The sequence below is a fragment of the Grampus griseus genome (assembly GCF_964374135.1).
Source record: "Grampus griseus genome assembly, chromosome: 1".
In the NCBI taxonomy this organism is placed as follows: Eukaryota; Metazoa; Chordata; class Mammalia; order Artiodactyla; family Delphinidae; genus Grampus; species Grampus griseus.
The window spans coordinates 150,841,970-150,859,230 of record NC_139017.1 but is presented as its reverse complement, the minus strand read 5'-3'; the positions used below and the strand labels follow the sequence as shown (position 1 = coordinate 150,859,230).

Below are 17,261 nucleotides of genomic sequence, written 5' to 3'. Positions count from 1 at the left end.
TACCTGCCACGCCCTTTCCTGCTGCTGCTGCTTGGAGTGGCCTTGCTGGCCTACACGGCTATGAGGCTGGGAGCCCTCAGGCTGACACATCAGATCTGAGTCAGTCTCCCCTAGATATTCCCTCAGTGAAAGTGGCATGAGTGAATGTCACTTCTGCCCTCATCATCCAGGTCCAGGTCTGTTTTTCTCACAGGCCTAGAAGCCCCTGGAAGGCAAGAGCCAGGTCTTCCAGTCTTGGCTGCCAGCTCCTGCCCCAGGGCCAGCACACGGTGGGTGCCAAAGCTCACAGAGGACCTCCTGTGTGTCAGGCCCTGGCAAGACATTGGGTGCGCCCTACTGAATAAATGAGGCAAGGCCAAGTCCTTGCCCAGCTGTACAAGGGCTGGGAAGGATCTGCCCAAAGTTAGACAGAGGGTCACCATCCTAACTCTACCTGCAGGTTCATCCCACAGGTGTTCCTCAAATATGCTGTACCGTCCTCATAATTCAGGATGTGCCCAGAGGCAGGTACCCCGCCCTCCACCCTCCCCTTCTGGAGCCCTTGACCATCCTGCTTAGGTCGTGGAGGCCCACCCCTAATCCACAAGAAATTAAGCCCAACATTTGCATCCTGGTTTGTACCCAAGTCAGGGGCTTTTATTTACAGAGAGGCCTGGGCGGACCTAGCGGTTTGGTGGGAGAAGGTGATGCCAGAAAGGGAAGGGAGATGGGTGTTTAAATATCCAGATGGGAGGAATGCAGGGAGGAAGTAGTGGACTGGCTTAAGGATGGCCACCTCTGGGCAGTCACCCAGTAAGCCCAGGGGGTGAAAATGGAATCAGGAACCAGCAAAGGCGTCAGTCCACTTGCCCCAAGGACAAGATGGCCAGTGGAGGATGGTGTAAATTAAGGAGACATTTGTTTTGGTGACATCTGAGCGGTGCTCCGGGAAGGAAAGCCACCCCACCCTCTGGGCCTCGCACTCTCTGGTGCCACTTGCCCTGTGTTAGCCTCACCTTTTCACTCCGATGTCCTCCCTTCCCTTCCCCCATGTTTTAGAATTTCCTTTTCCTCAAGACTCCTGGGTCCCAGACAGAGGTCCCGGGAAAGCTAGTTTCCTGGGCAGAGGAATGGGATGCATGTCCACCCAGAGGACATCCAGTCCTTTCCCCCCAGGATGCCCACTGGGCTCCATCTTGGCCTGATGCTCATGGCCCCTTGATGGATCCAGGCTCTGTGAGGCGTGCAGACGTGTAGGCTGAGGCTGCAAGGCAGGCCGCAGGCTCACAGAATCCTGGCAGCCCCATGGGGCCTGGCAGGCCAGGTCGGCCTGCCTCTCCTGGGGCCCCTGCGACCCCTCGATCTCCATCTTTGCCGTTGATCGCCTGGCCAGACCGGCCAGGCAGTCCTGTGAGAGGGAGAAGGTCAAGACATCAAGGCCTCCTCCTGTCTCAGCTTTAGAGTTCCTGTCTCACTTTTCAGGTGGGGAAAATGAAGCCAAGGACCCCACAGAGAGAAGGGACTCTGCCCCAGTCACAGAGGTTCTGAGAGTCGTGTCTGATTGTCCTTTCCTCCCAACTCCCAATCAGTGTCCGTGGGGAGCACATGCCCCTTCCTTTCCCTCCACGAAGCAGATTTTTGTGCAACCCAGGAAGTCCTCAGAATCCCAGCTGCCCAGTTCTCAGCCAGACCCCGCCCAGAGGCTCCTGGGTGCTCCAAAAGTATCAAAAACCGGCTGTGTGGGACTGAGTTGGCCGAGCATGAGGCCTCCATGGAAGAGACCCAGTTGTCTCTGGATCATTAATCCCAGAGCTGAGGGACACAACTGCCACTGGGCAGTGCCAAGATCTTACCTGGGATCCCTGGGGGCCCAGGCATCCCGGGATGCCCTCGTCCAACTTCTCCCCTATCACCCTTCTCTCCACGTTTTCCTGCAGAGAAAGAATCAAGCCTTAGTTTTTCAGAAGAGGAAAATGCTTTTTTTCTACTCGGCTTGCTACTTAATTGCTATTTCACACACAACAATTATTTGTTTTGTGCTAGTTTATAATAGGGGAAAGTTGGAAATGACTGCAGAACTGATTAAATAAAGGCAAGTCCAAAGGATGGAAGGCTATACAGCTGGTAAAGTTCTTTACAGGAAAGTGTCTAATAATCACAATAGTTGGCATTTACTATGTGCCAACTCTATGTAAGTTACCTATAAATGTAATCTTCATGACAACTACGAGGTTGTTGCTATTAATATCCCCATTTTACAGATGATACATCTAAGGCCCAGGAAGATAAACAGGTAACTTGTTCAGGAGCCACAGTGAGAAAGTGGCAGAGTCTGGACTCACACCTGTCTTGTGACTCGAGCTTGCCTTCTTGAGTATTTTGTTAATCTGCCTCCCCACTTTTAGAGACGTGGAAGGAGGTTTATGGAGTACCACTAAGTATATTTAAAACAAACAAAAACCCCCCAAAAACCCAATATATAAAACAGTACATTCATTTCTATCGATTTGCTACTGAAAAAGCAAGCCCAGGAGTCACATGTGGGAGAAATGGGTACAAGTGTCTATACCTCATCCTGGGAAGGGGAATGATGAAAGACAAAACAGGAGGCAGGGCAATCAACTCAGTAACTGAGGACCCCCCCAGGGGCTGGTCTTGGCCAAACCCCCATCCCCTGGCCACCACAGACAGAATAGCACTCACCCTTGGGCCCGGTGTTGCCAATCTGACCCACGGCTCCCACGATGCCAGGAATGCCCCGAGGGCCAGGGTGCCCAATGGGTCCCTGTTTGCCTGGGTACCCAGGAGGCCCAGGGGGTCCTGGGAGACCCATCATCCCAGTCGCACCCAGAGCCTCCCGCTTGGCACTCACAGCTATCTCTGCCAGTTGCTCTGGAGGGAGGGAGGGAGACAGAGAAGTCTGTAAGCTGGATGTCAGCTCAGTAAAACTGGGCAAGGCAGAGCATCCTGGCCCCTGGCCCCTGGTCCCTGCGTGTGCACGCAGAATAGCCTGGGGGTTAACCTCCACCTTCCTCAGGCTATTGTACGGATGTCAAAGGTCCTGAGAGGGCAGGGATGTAGGTAAGGTCCCCAGCCCCTTGGAGGCAGAGCTGGAATGGCCACCCCTGACTCCAGACACTCCAGCAAGGCCACTTGAAGAGGCTCCTGAAGGATGCCGATGCCCTGGCTTGTGAGGAGGAGTTGTTGCCCCCCCGCCCCTCACCTTGCAGCATCTTCAGCACCACATCCTCAATGTGCTGGTCACTGGCATCTCGGCCCTGAAAGCAGAGGAGGTCTTTCAGGAAGAAGCCCCTGGCTGCCAGGGCTGACCGCTCCAGCGCGATGACCCCCTCCTGTTCCCGTTTTCTCACCAGAAGTATTTTCAGCATCTGACTGAAATCCCTCCTGCACCCACACCCATCCTCTCTGACCCTGAGGTTTGGAACCAGCCTCAGGGAAGCCAGCTTCCTCTGGGAATTCCCAGCCTTTGGAGCGATAAGCAACAACCCAAAGAGATGTCCTTCCAAAGAGATGACTCCTGCCCTGGAGGCCAACTTACCGCCACGCCCTGCCTCCCGGGCTGTCCGGGCAAGCCTCGGTTTCCAGCCAGTCCTCTAGGGCCCGGGAGCCCGGGGTAGCCCTGCACCCCCGGGGCGCCTGCATCCCCGCTGGGGCCCGGATAGCCGGCTTCTCCGCGGACTCCTTGCTGCCGAGTGGGGTCGGGGCAGAGCTGGGGTCAGAGGACGCACGCGCTGGGAGCAGCGGGGGTCGGGGTCAGGGAAGGATGGGATGGAGGGGAGGGAAGCCTGGGGAGCCGCGGTCCTGGCCCCCAGCAGCGCCGAGGGAAGGGGGGTGGCGGGAGAGGGGGAAGGTGGTGTCGCGGCTGCAGGACTCACCTGTCCCTTGGGCCCTGGCTCGCCAGACTCGCCCTGCAAGCACAAGGAAGCGCGGTCACGAGGCTGTGGGGTCCCAGGGCCCGCCTGCCGCCCCCCGCAGCTGGCTCACCTTCTCGCCTTTCTCTCCTGGGAGGCCAGCCACCCCCGGGTCGCCCTGCAGATTGAGACCGAGTCAGACTGCGGTGGCCCCGCGTGGCGTGGGAGCAGGGGCGGGGCGGCTGTGCTGGCTTGTGACACCTGCGTCCCCCGCCCCGAAGCGGGATGCCAGACGGCGGGGGAAGGGGACATGCTGGCACTCACCACTCCGCCGCGGGGCCCGGTCTTCCCTGGGAAGCCCTGGAGAAAGCGGGGAGTCCAGAGCTTGGTGAGCTCGGGTCCAGGGGAGGCTGGGTCCACAGGGTCCCCCCAACCCCGGCTCCTGGCCACACGCCCCTCTGCAGCTCTGCCTCTCACCACCCCCCCCACACCCCGGGGTCCCTTGGGACCCGCAGGGAGAACTTTTCCCACGAAGATTTGTGGTGCTCAAGGATCTCACTGCCCTCCACCGACTCCTCCCGCAGAGTCTTAAGGCGTCTTTCCCTGGTATTTTCCAGCCCCATTTGGTACCTTGTCTCCCTTGATGCCTGGCAAGCCTTGGGGCCCTGGAATTCCGGGGGGACCCTGTTCCCCCTTGGGGCCCTGAGGAGAAAAGAAACCAGAGGAATAAGTCAGATGAGGTGCCCAGACAGGCTCCCCGTGCCCATCCCCGTGCAGCCACCCTGCACTTACCTGTCGGCCTTGAGGGCCTGGCTGCCCCACTGGCCCCCTCTCACCGTGGTCACCCTGAAATGGAAAGTGAACGTCACATCCTGGCTCTCAGCAGGGGCAGCCTCTCCCTGCCAGATACCAGACCCTGTGGTCAGGGTGCCCTCCATTCCTGCTGTCACCACCGTGGAGGTCCTGGGCTCCACTTCAGACCTGCAGACTGAGGCCCTGACTGGGAGGCCTCATGCAGGCTGGGCAGGATGGGCAGGCACTGGATCCTTGAGAGGACCCAGATCCTGGGTCCAGCAGTGCCAGCTGCTGCAGAGGCCCCCAGGGAGGGGCCGCTGTGCCAGGCACTTACCTTCTGCCCCATGATGCCCGGGGGACCGATTTCTCCTCGAGGCCCTGGCTCTCCCTGGGGGACAGAGAAATCAGAGGTGAGCAATAGCCTGGAGGATCCCTCCCTTCCACACCTGGCCGGCCCCTACCCACCCTTGGGGCTCAGCTAATTTGCTTCATCAGGAAGACTTCCTTCACCTCCTCATCTTCCGGTCCCTGTACTTTTCCTTCATAGGACCCAATACAGTTGTAGTCATCATGCGATCATTTATTTAATTTAATGTCTGTCTCTCCCACGAAACCGTAAGCTCCATGTGAGTAGGAGACTGTCTATCTCAGCGTCTAGCGGGTTGCAGATATTTGGTGAATGTTTATGGAATGAATGAATGAATGACTTCCTGCTGGATTCTCAGCCCCAGTCAGCTGGGCCATCTGGAGAGGTCCTACCCCAGGACAGAAGCAGCTCCAACGCTCTCTGCACTGTACACAGGGAAACCGGTGCCCAGAGAGAGAAGAGAGCTTCCCTGCGTCAGTGGCAGAGCCTCGACTGGCACCGAGGGCACCCCTAGGCTAGGGCTCCACCTCACAGTCTCACTCAGGCCCCATACAATGTGTGCAGGGTCCTCAGGCCTGGGGGAGCGGGGGAAGGGAGCAAAGCAAGAGGCCTTGTGTCAGAAGAGGGGACACTCACCTCCTTCCCGGGGGAACCAGAGACTCCTGGGAAGCCTTGCCGGCCTGGCTCACCCTGCAGGAAAACAGTTCTGAGGTCAGTCTGTGTAGCCCAGTCAGGCCCTTGGCCTTGGAGAAGCCCAGGGAACCTTAAAAAGACTCTGGAACCAAATGAGCTGGGGAGAGGAGAGGGTTCTTGGTGAGGTCCTCTGGACTCCATTGATCTTCCTGTTTCTCATCTAGATATGCAGCCATGCCATCCTGTCTCCTCTAGCCAGGATGAGGGTGGGAGGGAGGTGACAGGAGGGAGGTGGTTAGGCCCAAAGGACTTGTGTCCAGGCCAAGTCTCTGAGCTTGGGCTGAGGACGGGGCCTTGCAGTCTTTAAGCCGTGTCCCTGGTCCCTGCCCCCAGGCTCGCTTGCTCAGATGAAGCCAACTCTGCCCTCTTACCTTGTCTCCAGGGCCTCCTTTTGTCCCAGGCTGGCCGGGCACACCCTGTAGAAGGAAGCTGATGTCAGTTTCTCCCCTGGCAGGGGGAGCCCTGTGCACCTACTGCTTTGCCTCCCGGATTCCTCCCCTGCCTTATGGGAGCTGAACAGCAGAAGGCCCAGCCATGAACTTGACTGTGCCTAGCCGCGAATCCCTGGTGAGAGAGGAGATGGGTACAGAAGGGCCTGCCTACAAGTGCCTATGGTCCATGGGGAGAAGAGGGCCACATGTGAGTGCGCACAGGAACGCAGTCTGCACGTGGACATGTTAGCAGGCCTCGGCCTCAGTACCTCTGGCAGGGAGGGACGGGGGTTCCCAGAAGGTGTGGGCTGGAGGTGGCCCTGACGGTGAGAAGGCACAGAGAGATGGGAAGGGCATTCCAAGCAGAGGGACCAGTACAGGCTTGAATGTGTGGAGGCAGAAAAGCCAAGGCCATGTTGAGAAGGGAGAGGATGAAGAGAGGCAGTGGCTGATGAGGCAGAGGGATAGGCTGGGGTCAGATTATGGTGGTCCTGAGATGCTAAGATGAGCTGTGACGACGAGGAGTGTAGCTGTCCTGTTCGTAACTTTCCCTGCCACTTACTGTACCTCAGTAACTCTATTGAATGACTGGACAGAGTGACTTTCCTGGAGGCAGCAGGGGAGGGGGAGCACGGAAGGTGTTTAGCAGGGAAATGGTCAGATTCCACTTAGCCAACATGGACGGTTGGAATGGTCAAAGAGAAGGCCGGAACAACTGTCCAAATGACGAAGCCTAAGCCAGGCCAGACTTGGTGAGGAGGCCTGAGCTGGGTGGGGACAAGGACTAGAGCACAGCCCTGGCTGTGTGACCTCCATCTCATCAGTCACTCACGCCACCTTGGGGAGGTGGGCCACAGAGTGCCTGGCCTCCTGGAGGAGGATAAGCAACTTGCTGTGTGGCAGCCCCCATGGCTCCGCCCCATACTCACCACTAGGCCCTGGTGGCCCGGGTTTCCTGGCCGCCCCACCTGTCCTGCACTGCCCTGCAAGAGACAGAACCAGAGACACAGATGAGTCTCCCACCTGAGTGGAGGCAGGGAAACTGAGGCCCCGAGGCAACCAGGAATGTGTCCGTGACATGTGTGAGGATCCCAGGCTCCTAGGCCTCCAGGCTCAGTGTGACGGGACTCAGAGCCTCAGCTGGAAAGGCCCCTGACCCTTGCCCCAATCCCACCAGCCGTCCCCCCTCCTACCTTCGCGCCAGGTGTGCCTGGGGTCCCGTCCTTGCCGTCAATGCCTGGTGGGCCCTGCTCAGGAAGAAAGTGAAGGGACACTCACAATGGGGAGATGCCTAGGGTCAGGCCACCCACCCGTGTCCCTGTGTGGGTCAGGTCACCTTGGGAAGCCCCACCAGCTAATTGAGGGTGGGAGAGTGGAAGTGGGAAGGGATATCGTGGAATGGACCACAGTCCTTCCCTTGTGTGGGTGATGAGTGTCCCAGGACGTCTCCTACATCACCACCCTTTTTACAGGTGAAAAAACTAAGGCGCAGAAAGAGGGCATTTCCCGAGGTGACAGCCCACCGGCAACAGAGTTCAGTCTAGAATCCCAGGCTCCTCCTCCTCTGGGGGCTTGCAGAGCTGCCTGGACCCTGCCCTCTGTCCACTTACGGTTGCTCCCTTCGGGCCTGTTATTCCCTGGGGTCCTCGGATACCTTGGCTGCCCTGCAAAGTAGACAGAGATCAGATCAGCTTCAGGAGGCGGAACTCCTGTCTGGCTGTTCAGAGAAGGGAACAGCTAAGAACAGTGGCCTCCGGGTCCCAGGGTCCCTGTGGCACAGGCCATGCTGTGCAGGGGCTGGAGGAGAGGGGCCTAGTTGTATGAGTTTGCTCTGGACCTAGTGGGAGGGAGTAGAGGTCAGCACCAAGCAGGCTGGGCTGGAGCAGGACAGGGGAGGAGCCAGCGCTCCTGAGACCCACCAAGGCCCTGAGTGACACTGATGTGAAGAAACACAACTAAAGACAATGTGTGGACTTGGTTTGGGTCTTGCTTTGAACAAGAACCCTGAAAAGACACTTTTGAGATCACTGGGAAAAATTGACTACAAGCTGATGATTAGATGACGTTCAGGAATAACTGATAATTTTGTTGGAGGGATAGTGATATCGTGGTTATGTGAGGAAAGAGCCTTATTTGTAAGAGATACATTCGGAAGTGGGTAACATGACGTAATGTTAAGAATTTGCTTGAAAATATCAGAGCAAAGCAATGAAGTGAAGGAAAGAAAGGAAGAAGAGGATGGATGAAGTGAGAGCGGTAAAAGGTTAATTTGGGGAGGTAGGTACATAAGGGATCACTATATTATTCTCCCTACTTTGGCGTTTGTTAAAAAACTTGCACAATAAGAAAACTAACAAAAAGAAAAACAACCCTAACTTTACTTTCTGCTCAATTTTTCTGTAAACTCAGAACTGCTCAAAAGAGATAGTCTTTTACTTTAAAAAAAAAAGAGAGAGAGTTAAGAGAACTGGGATCTGGACCAAATCCCATTAGCCCCATGACTGATTCCCTGGAATTTCATTGTCTGGCCCCAGTGACCGTGGGACTGCATTACACGGTTCTCCCGAAGTCTGAATTTGATCAGCAACAGGCTGGGCTTGGAGGAGGGGGCTGGCTGGGCTCTGGGCACAGACGTTCCTCCCTCACATCAGTCACCCACATGCACAGACACGCAGAATAACGTATGCACACACACACACACACACACACACACACACACACACGTTTGTGCACGCATGTGAGCCTTGGGTGGAGCTGAGTCCACCCAGTTCTCCCCAGGGGCCGTGACTGGACAGGAGTGCCTGAGGACTCACCACGTCACCCTTCTCCCCAGCTCGGCCTGGTGGCCCCTGCGGACCTTCCTCACCCTGGAAAGAAGGACAAACAGAAATGCAAGTTATGTGGGCTCAGGGGGAGCCGCAGCCCTCCGCAGCCCTAGGAGCTGTGTCTGGAGGAGGTGGGTGTGGGCGGAAGCAGGAGCAGACTCACTGGTGACCCGGCGGCGCCGATGGAGCCCACCATGCCTTTGTACCCTTGAGGACCCTGGGGAGAGCAGAGGTCGCGGGTCAGTCCGGGCTGGACCCCAGAGGCCAGGGGGCTGGTTCCAGCAGCTCTTGCAGGACACCCCAGACCCACTCACCGTCTCTCCTTTGGGTCCCGCCATGCCCGGGTAGCCCCTGACGCCCTGGGGACCCTGTCAAGACAGAAGAATGACAGCGATGGCAACTAGAAGGCCCACTTCGTGACACCTTCCCTGACCCCCACCTAATTTTGTCAGTGCCTCTCTGAGGCAGGCACGGAGTCCCTATCACAGATGGTCACTGATGCTCGGAGATGGGAGAGACTCGCCAGGGTCACTCAAAAGGGACAGTGGCTGAACCTGGGCCTCAGGTGAGTCTTCTGGCTGACAGCCTTTGTTCCTGTCCCCCAGCCTCTCACAGTCAGCCTCAGCCTCCGTCCCCCGCCCCACCCAGAGACACACCAGCTGGACACAGGTGTCTCTTTCACAAGTTAGAACCCAGAGCACGAGAATGACTCCACTAAGGTCTCCCAGGAGAGGTGAGGAGGGCCCTTGGAAAGTGTTCCTTACCGGCGGTCCAGGGATGCCTTGCTCTCCAGAGGCACCCACATCTCCCTTGGGACCCTAAGGGGCAGGAAAGAGCAGTCAGATAGGCAGGCAGATCGAGAGACAAACATACAGACAACCAAAGACACCATCCTCTTCCCAGCAAAAGCAGACAGGAAGCCCTCCTAGAAACCATACGGTCCCATGTGACGGACCGATGCGGAAATGGAAGCACAGCAAGGAGAACGGACTTGCCCAGGGACACATTGACCTAGAATCTAGGCCTCTTGCCTCCCAGCTCAAGGCTTTATCCCCAGAGCCCCACAGGGGAAGGGGAAGGGAGAAGGATGGGGGGCAGGCTCCTGTAGGCCCCTCTCCACACACACCCTCCCAGGGCCCTCAGCCCTCACACTCACCGGCTTCCCCTGGCGGCCGGAATCTCCCAGATGCCCGCGCTTGCCAGGATGCCCCTGCAGGGAAGGCGAGAGCTCAGAGTAGGTCCTTCCCCCCCCACGCCCCCCACCCCCCCGGCCCCCAAGCCTTGGGCCAGGAGCTCACCTTCACTCCCTGCAGCCCCGGGGGCCCTTTCACGCCCGCTGGACAGTTGGTTGGACACTGGAAAGGAAATCCCACAGGGCTCTGTGGTCACTGGCCAGCCCCAGGCCAACTGGGCCTTGCTTCCCCATCTTGCCAGCTCCGATTTCCCCCTCCCACCGCACCTGGCTGCACCTCTCAGCTGCAGCCCCTCCCCATCTCCCTCTGACCCTACCTCCTGAAGGAACCTATCTCCTTGCCTGCCCCTCTCAAGATGACCCGCCCCTTCCCCGGATTAGCCCCGCCCCAGGCCCCCCCCAACCCCCGCCGCCTCTCACCAGGAAGTCCGCGCTGCCTTCCAGACCCTGAATGGTTCCTGGGCGGCCCTGAGAAAAGATGTATGGAGACGGAGTCTGAAGCAAACTGTCCCCACCCAAGGCTGGCGCCAAGGACTCTTGTCCTTCCCCGGCCACACACTGCCATGTGGGAGGTCTGAGGACACTTACCGGTTTCCCAGGGGGCCCTGGGGGCCCTGCTGGTCCCTCTGGTCCAGGATCCCCCTGGAAGCAAGAAGGACCCAAATCATACCCTTGTCCAGTCCTGCCTAGGTCACCCCTGCCCCCTCCTCCAGTTCCTGCTACTGCACTGTCCACCCTGCCCTCCAGGTCACCTCGTGAGATCTGGGCTCTTGGGGAGATCAAGGCCTGATCTTCGGGGGGATGGCCCCAGCCCTTGGCCTCCCTGGAAGACCTACCACAGGGTGGGCTCAGCAGGAGGGGTTTCTGCCCCAGAACTGCAGGAGCTCCCTGGTGGCCAGAGGCAGACTCAGGAAATCCTGGAGAGATACTGAGCTTGCCAGCTTGAAGGCAGAGGGCAGGAGGCAGGGTGAGCAGAGGGCTAGCTGGGGCTCACCTTGGGGCCCGTGAGTCCCATCTCACCAGGGAGGCCAACAGGTCCGGCTGGTCCCTAGGGACAGAGACATCAGTGGCTGGGATGCCTCAGAGGGTCAGCCCAGTCCTGGCACAGAGGGACCCAGAGCCCTCTTCCCCACTTTCACTTTGCAACCAACACCAGAGAAGCTGACAGATTAGGGCTTTAAGGGCCAGAGAATCTCAGAGCCAGTGGATACGCCCAGAGTTCTCTGACAAGTCTGCCCATTTCCAACACCATCACAGAATGCTGGCCCCTCCCCATGCTGGTCGGTCCCCTGGAAGCCCTCTGCACCCTCCTTCCCAGAGAGTCCCAGGGACTCTGCCCCATCCCTGCAGACTTACAGGAGGTCCGGCAAAGCCAGGGCCCTGGAACAGAAGAAAAGATTAGGTTCATGGCTCCTTTTACAAGTCCCCCTCCCCACAAAGGGTCCTTTAAAGCCCTTGCCAGTTATACTCACCGGCAGGCCGGGGGGACCTGGGAGCCCAGGCTGCCCCTGTAAGAGCAATGGGAGAGGCTCAGAGGCTAGGGTCTCCTGGGTCCCTGCTTCTGTCTGCCAAAGCCCCTCCCAAACTCTGGCGCTAGATTGCCCGTGCTGAGGCCCCCAGCAGGCTACTTACCTTGACTCCAGGGATCCCCATGGGACCAGGCTCCCCCTTGGCTCCAGTTAGACCCTGGCGAAGAAAGAGAAGGTACATCCGTGAGGGGCGAACCTGCTCCCTGACCCGTGGGGCAGGGCGGGTCCAGAGGTCTCTCCTGGGTGGGCCCAGGCTGCCTTTCACCACACTCCATGAAGGCCTAAGGGCGGCTACACCTCACCTTCCCTTCCCCCAGTTCCCACCATAGTCCTTGACGATTATTGTCTTTTGAAAGACGAGAAACCAAGGCCCAAAGATTTGTCAGCCCAGACCTCATGCCTCCAGTCTAGGAGTCTAGAAAACCTAGATAGACATAGGTCTGGATTAGCCATTTTCTTGATGTCTGCCCTTGGCAACTTTTTCTGAGCCTTAGTTTTCTCATCTGCAAAATGGATTAATAATCATGCTTGCTTCTCTGGGTGGCTATGAAAACCGATGTGGAAGGCAATGTATTTTGTAACCGTGGACGAGTTGGAACGGCCCTGGTGGCTGGTCACAGCCCTAATGGGCACCTCTTGCACCAACAGGGCAAAGGCAACTCATGGGGGCCTCTTCTTCCTCCCATCTTTCAGTGACTGACTCAAATGTATGCCCCAACAAGAAGACTTCCCATTGCCCCTGGCTGTGTCCAGGAGCCTGTGACCTTGGGGTCCCCGAGAACTCTGTGCTATCAGCCAAATACCGTTCCTCTCCTGAGTGGTGCCTGGGGCTGTGACGGGTGGAGTGGGGAAGGGAAAAGGAGAGGAAGGGAGAGGGAGCATAAGGACAGCTCTGCCCAGAGTATTCAGTTTGATACTTAGGGCCAGAAATGTGAGACTAAACTCTGGCTGCTGCCGATGAGCAAAACCCCTCTCTGGACCCCCATTTGCTTGTGATTCAATGCTCCTGGGGTGGGTGTGAGGCCACAATCTCATATGAAGGTGAGGGGGGCTCACAGCTGTAGAGTCTCCGTCTTGCTCTGAATAGCAGATCAGGGAAGATGCCAGAATTGGGTTCTGGAAGTCAGTGGGTGGAGCCCTCACCTGCTCTACCTGACGCTCAGGTAGGTACTCACGTCAATCCCGGGCTTGCCGGCTGGCCCATCTGGCCCCGCTTTGCCAGGCTCTCCCTTAGGTCCCTTGAAAACAGAAGTGGAGCAAACATTAGACACAGGAGGGCAAGACCTGGAAGGGTCAGAGGTCAAGGAGGAAAAAGTACTCACCGGAGGGCCAGCTTTCCCAGGGGGCCCCTTGTCACCCTGCAAGATACAAGTTGTTGAGACAGCACACTATGGCTCGTGCTCCCCCAGATGGGCACACAAGCCCTGGCTGGCCCGTCCCACGCGCTCCTCTCCTCACTCTCCTCTCTTCTGTCCTGGGTCCTCTCAAGCCTTGTGCTTTTTAGGAAAATAGCTCCCTTTCCCTCAAGAAAACCATAGGTGGGTTGACACCAATCCCAGGCAGGCTGGAGAGGGTGATAACAGCATGCGAGTGGGTTCTAGTCATGCCAGTGTTGGTAAGGGGCCAGTTAGGAGACCTGCGAGCAGGGTTGTTGGCTCCAAGTTACCTCGGAGAGCAGGTGCCTCTTGGATTTGAGCACGTGTGGGGAGAAACGTGGGGTTTTTAGGAAAACATGAAGGGGAGGTAAGTGAAGGGGGCAGTGGCGGCCTTCTGGGTTAGGGTCAGGAAAACGAGATGGGGCAGGGGCAAGGACCAAGGGGACAGATTCAATGTGTCACCAAGGCAAGAAGAACCTCCTTCCCCTATGACAAAGGATCCTTGGTGGAGGACAGATATGGGCTGTGGAATCACATTCAGCCCCAGAGAGGCTTCCAGGCATTTCAGAGCCTGTGGCGGCCAGAGAGCCTGGCAGGGACCCTTCACCCTGTGTTTGGAGGGTGGGGCACCAGGTTGAATAGAAGGCTGTCGAGATGGGTAAACATGGGGCTGACCTCCTGGGGGAGCATCCAGAATGAGCTATTTAACCCTCACTGTGGTAGGGAGAGCAGGGAACGAGACCAGCTAAAATCGGGGAGAAAAATGCGAAGGGAAGAGACCGGAGTCTGGCCCTAGCTGGTCAGCGGTCTGGCCAAGGCTCCCAAGCTACCCTGAAGAAGCATCCAGACGTGCCAGGGGGCAGGGAGAGGAGGCAGGGCGTCTCCCACCCGAAAAAAGAAGGGAGGAGGGGGCGAGGGATAAGGAATCGCTGTGAGCTGTGGCGGGCAGACCGAACAGCAGCTCCTTGTCCGCCGGCGGCTGTAAGGGGCTCTGCCTCTCGGGGCTAGTTTGAGGTTTTTGTAGAACAAACGGTCTCCTTGTGGTGCAGGCTGGCGCCGCCTACTGGCAACAGGGGGCACTGCATCTCCAGGCGTCAACCTCACCGCCCCGCCCCCCGCCCCCCACTCCCAGGGCTCACAAAGTTCCCCTTTGTCCGCCGCCTCTCTCCCCCTCCCTTCCCAGGTTAGAGACTCACGTCGATTCCGTCGGATCCAGGCACTCCCGGTGGCCCCGGTGGCCCCGGTGGCCCCGGGGGCCCCCGCTCTCCTGGTGGACCTCTCTGAAAACACATACAGGGGTGCAGCCCTCAGATAGTGCAGGGAACTGGGCATCCAGGAGTGCACCTCTCCCTAAGGAAAGGGAGCTCCTCAGGGAGCCGCGAACTCCCCGTTTATTGAGAACCCACTGTGTACCAGATACTGTGCACCATTACATATATTATCTTATTGAATGCTCAGAACTGTGAGGCCGAAACTAACAAGCCCCAGTTTGCAGTTGAGGAAACAGGCTCAGAAAGATGAAGGGGTCCGTGATCACCGGAAGTAAGCGGTGGAGCCAGAATTCCGTCCTAGGTCTGCCCACCTCCTTCCACTGTACCACGTTGCCCTTGCGCTGTCGTGGGTGGGAACAGATGGAGATGCTGATGGCTCAAATAAATAACCGATGGTAAGGAAGATGGTGCCTAGAGACGCTTGGTCCTCAATGGACGGTTGCTCGCATTATTTTTAGGTGAACAACAGATACTGAAGGTGAGTAGGTACCCCTTCCTCTCCCCCCGGTGCGGATAAAGTCCGACGGGACAGCTGGGGAGGTGCAGAGAGACGGGGCGTGAGGGAACCCAGGGAAGGGAAGCCTGTTCTCTCCTCCTAACTCAGAGCACCCCTCTCGCAGCAACGCTCCTCCGTCCTCCCTTAGGTGGCTCTCTTACGGGGCCACCCCCGACTCGGGTGGGGGTCCCCCGCCTGCCAGGTGCCCGCGCCCTCCCCAGGCCGAGAAGTGCCAGGCTGGCGCCCGGGCCCTGCCCCTCCGCGCCCGCGTCCCGTTAGGCCCCCCTCCCCCCAGCCGGCCCTCGAAAGTGAGACGCGAGCGCGCGAGCCCGGCAGAGAGGCAGCAGCCAGCGAGAGCGGCGTCTGGCTGGAGCCGGCGCCCCCTGGGAGGCGGCGGGGGCGGAGAATCCGGAGCCCCGTGAATGGGCACCATTGTGTCCCCCGCCACCTGGGCTCTCCGGGCTGCCAGGACCCGGCGCCAGCTCTCGCCGCACGCTGCCCGTCCCAGGCAGGGCCGAGCATCTCGGGACAGGGTCCCTCTGGCTCCCCGGCTCATCCACCTCCTTTCACTGTGCCGAGACGCCCCTCGTTTGTGCCCCTCCTAAGGGGACGTGCGCCGCGGGACTGTCCGAAGCTGCCCCTCGCGCTAGGGAGTGTCAGCAGAGGGTGGAGGTCAGGCAGAGGGAGCCCTTGACTAGACCGCGGGATCCTGAACCCCGGACCCAGACCCCGCACTCCGGACCCCGGCGCGGGACTTACGATCTGCGCCAGGGCGAGCCCGAGCACCTGCAGGAGAACCAGGAGGCTGCGGCGGGCGGCCTCAGGGGCCATGGCGGGCGGCGGACTCGAGGAGGATGGGTGCCGGCTCCGCGCACGCACCGACCGCTGAGGCTCCGGCGCGGCCGCGCTCGCTGCTCACGGACGGGGCGGGTCCGGCCTCCTGAATATGCGGCGGGGCGGGGCGGGGGACCCGCGGGGGTCTGTCACCTGAGAGGACCCGGGGAAGGAGGCCGGCGCCGTCGGCCCAGCTCCGCCCCGCTCCGTCTAGCCGCCAGCGCCCACCCTCCATCCTCGCCTCGTACTTCCCCGAGGCATCGGCCGGGTAATCCAAAGAGCCGCCAGGGTGCGGGACGGGGACCAAGCCTCCGTCTCTCTCTGAGGAGGCAGAGGGCCTTCCCAGGTCCCTGTCCAGCCTGATCTCCAGGACCCAGCCCCTTCCCCCAACCCACAGTCCGCGTCCCATCCCCTGAGCCATTTCTTCGGCCACTTCTGCCTGCGAGCTCCGGCCTGGGTGCTCTACGCCAGGGCCCAGGCCCAGGGTGCCTCAGGTTCTGCAGACCTTGGAGCAGGCTCTGCCCCTCCCCACCCACCTCGTCCCTCTCCACAAACAATCATCAGGCCTCTTCCGTATTAAAACATACCCTTCCTGGATCAGCCATCCTGTGAATACCCACTCCGCCTCCTCCCTCTGGCTTCACTAGCACTTCTAAACTTCCTCATCTTCCTCTCATCTCCCTGCTTCTGCCCCTGCTGGAGGTCACCAGTGAGGCTTAACCCCTCTTCAGTCCTCCGGTCATGAAGCTATTGGCACCTGGGTCTGCCTTAGCCATTCCATTCTTGAAGTCTTCCCTGTCCAGGTGTCCACCATCCAGCCCTTCTTCTATTGCTTTTTCTTCTCTGCAGCTCCCTTAAGCACCAGAGTCTGTGGGATTGGCCAGCTCTCTCCCTCCAAGTGATCTCCATGATCATGGAAACAACCATCACCTTATTTACCAGAGTTTCCAAAACCAACCTGTCAAGTATAGCCTCTCTCCAGAGTTTCTTACCTTCCCTTTCATTCACTTAAGCAATGTTGGTAGAGTGCTTTGGAATCTGACTCTGTCACTGAGTATGACCACAGGACCTAAAACCATATGAAGTCTCAGTTTGCTCATCTGTAAAAAGAAATAACAATAGTCCCTATCTTACAGGTTTTTGTGAAGACTGAATGGGATGATGCATATGATGTCCTTACCCTAGCAAGCAGCACATAGTAGGTGCTTGTTACATTTCTGCTTTCATTATGATTTATTGAGGACTCTCTGTGTACCAGTCCTGCACCCAGTGTGGGGAAAACAACCACAAGCAGGTCAGCTAAAATAGTGAAGGAGAATACTCTCTGGAACCTGGGAAAGTTCAGCTCCATTGGGCATGTTGGCAAAGAGCCTTGGGCTTTGAAAGGGGTTCCTGGAGCTGAGTTTGGGAGAAAGGGCTTGAGAGAACTTAATTGCACTGCCTAACAGAGTGAAGAAGGATTTGGAGTTTGTAGGAAGTAAGATGAGAGGAGGAGGAGGTGAGAGAGGGCTGATGGGCACTGCCTGGGTGTGCGGAACTATTTGTAAAGGACGTCTAAGAAATGGGATGTCCAAAGTTGTTGGTTTTATGTTGTTTATTTC

At 58.2% G+C, this 17,261-nt stretch overlaps 1 protein-coding gene across 1 annotated transcript; it reads right to left on the bottom strand.

Moving 5' to 3' along the window:
- Positions 1–616: 616 nt before the first annotated feature.
- COL9A2 (collagen type IX alpha 2 chain) lies at positions 617–15,709 on the bottom strand. The gene is made up of 32 exons (XM_082652613.1): positions 15,586–15,709; positions 14,256–14,339; positions 13,006–13,041; positions 12,859–12,921; positions 11,787–11,840; positions 11,627–11,662; positions 11,511–11,534; positions 11,149–11,202; positions 10,743–10,796; positions 10,575–10,622; positions 10,261–10,317; positions 10,119–10,172; positions 9,727–9,780; positions 9,277–9,330; positions 9,126–9,179; positions 8,951–9,004; positions 7,748–7,801; positions 7,331–7,384; positions 7,067–7,120; positions 6,078–6,122; positions 5,650–5,703; positions 4,981–5,034; positions 4,644–4,697; positions 4,482–4,553; positions 4,176–4,211; positions 3,985–4,029; positions 3,876–3,908; positions 3,539–3,685; positions 3,203–3,257; positions 2,683–2,871; positions 1,833–1,910; positions 617–1,387 (listed from the first exon to the last, which is right to left on the bottom strand). Exons 1-32 carry the CDS (start codon positions 15,655–15,657, stop codon positions 1,188–1,190), a joined length of 2,076 nt encoding a protein of 691 aa, XP_082508739.1. The 5' UTR covers positions 15,658–15,709; the 3' UTR covers positions 617–1,187.
- Between the last annotated feature and the right edge of the window lie 1,552 nt (positions 15,710–17,261).

Excerpts from the sequence above, each read along its gene's own strand:
- COL9A2 (XM_082652613.1), bottom strand. The coding sequence starts at position 15,657 with ATGGCCCCTGAGGCCGCCCGCCGCAGCCTCCTGGTTCTCCTGCAGGTG. Across the intron at positions 11,841-12,858 it reads CCGGCAAGCCCGGGATTGAC|GGTCTAACTGGAGCCAAGGG; the intron begins GTGAGTACCTAC and ends TTTCTTCGCCAG. Across the intron at positions 1,388-1,832 it reads TGGGCCCCCAGGGATCCCAG|GACTGCCTGGCCGGTCTGGC; the intron begins GTAAGATCTTGG and ends TCCCTCTCACAG.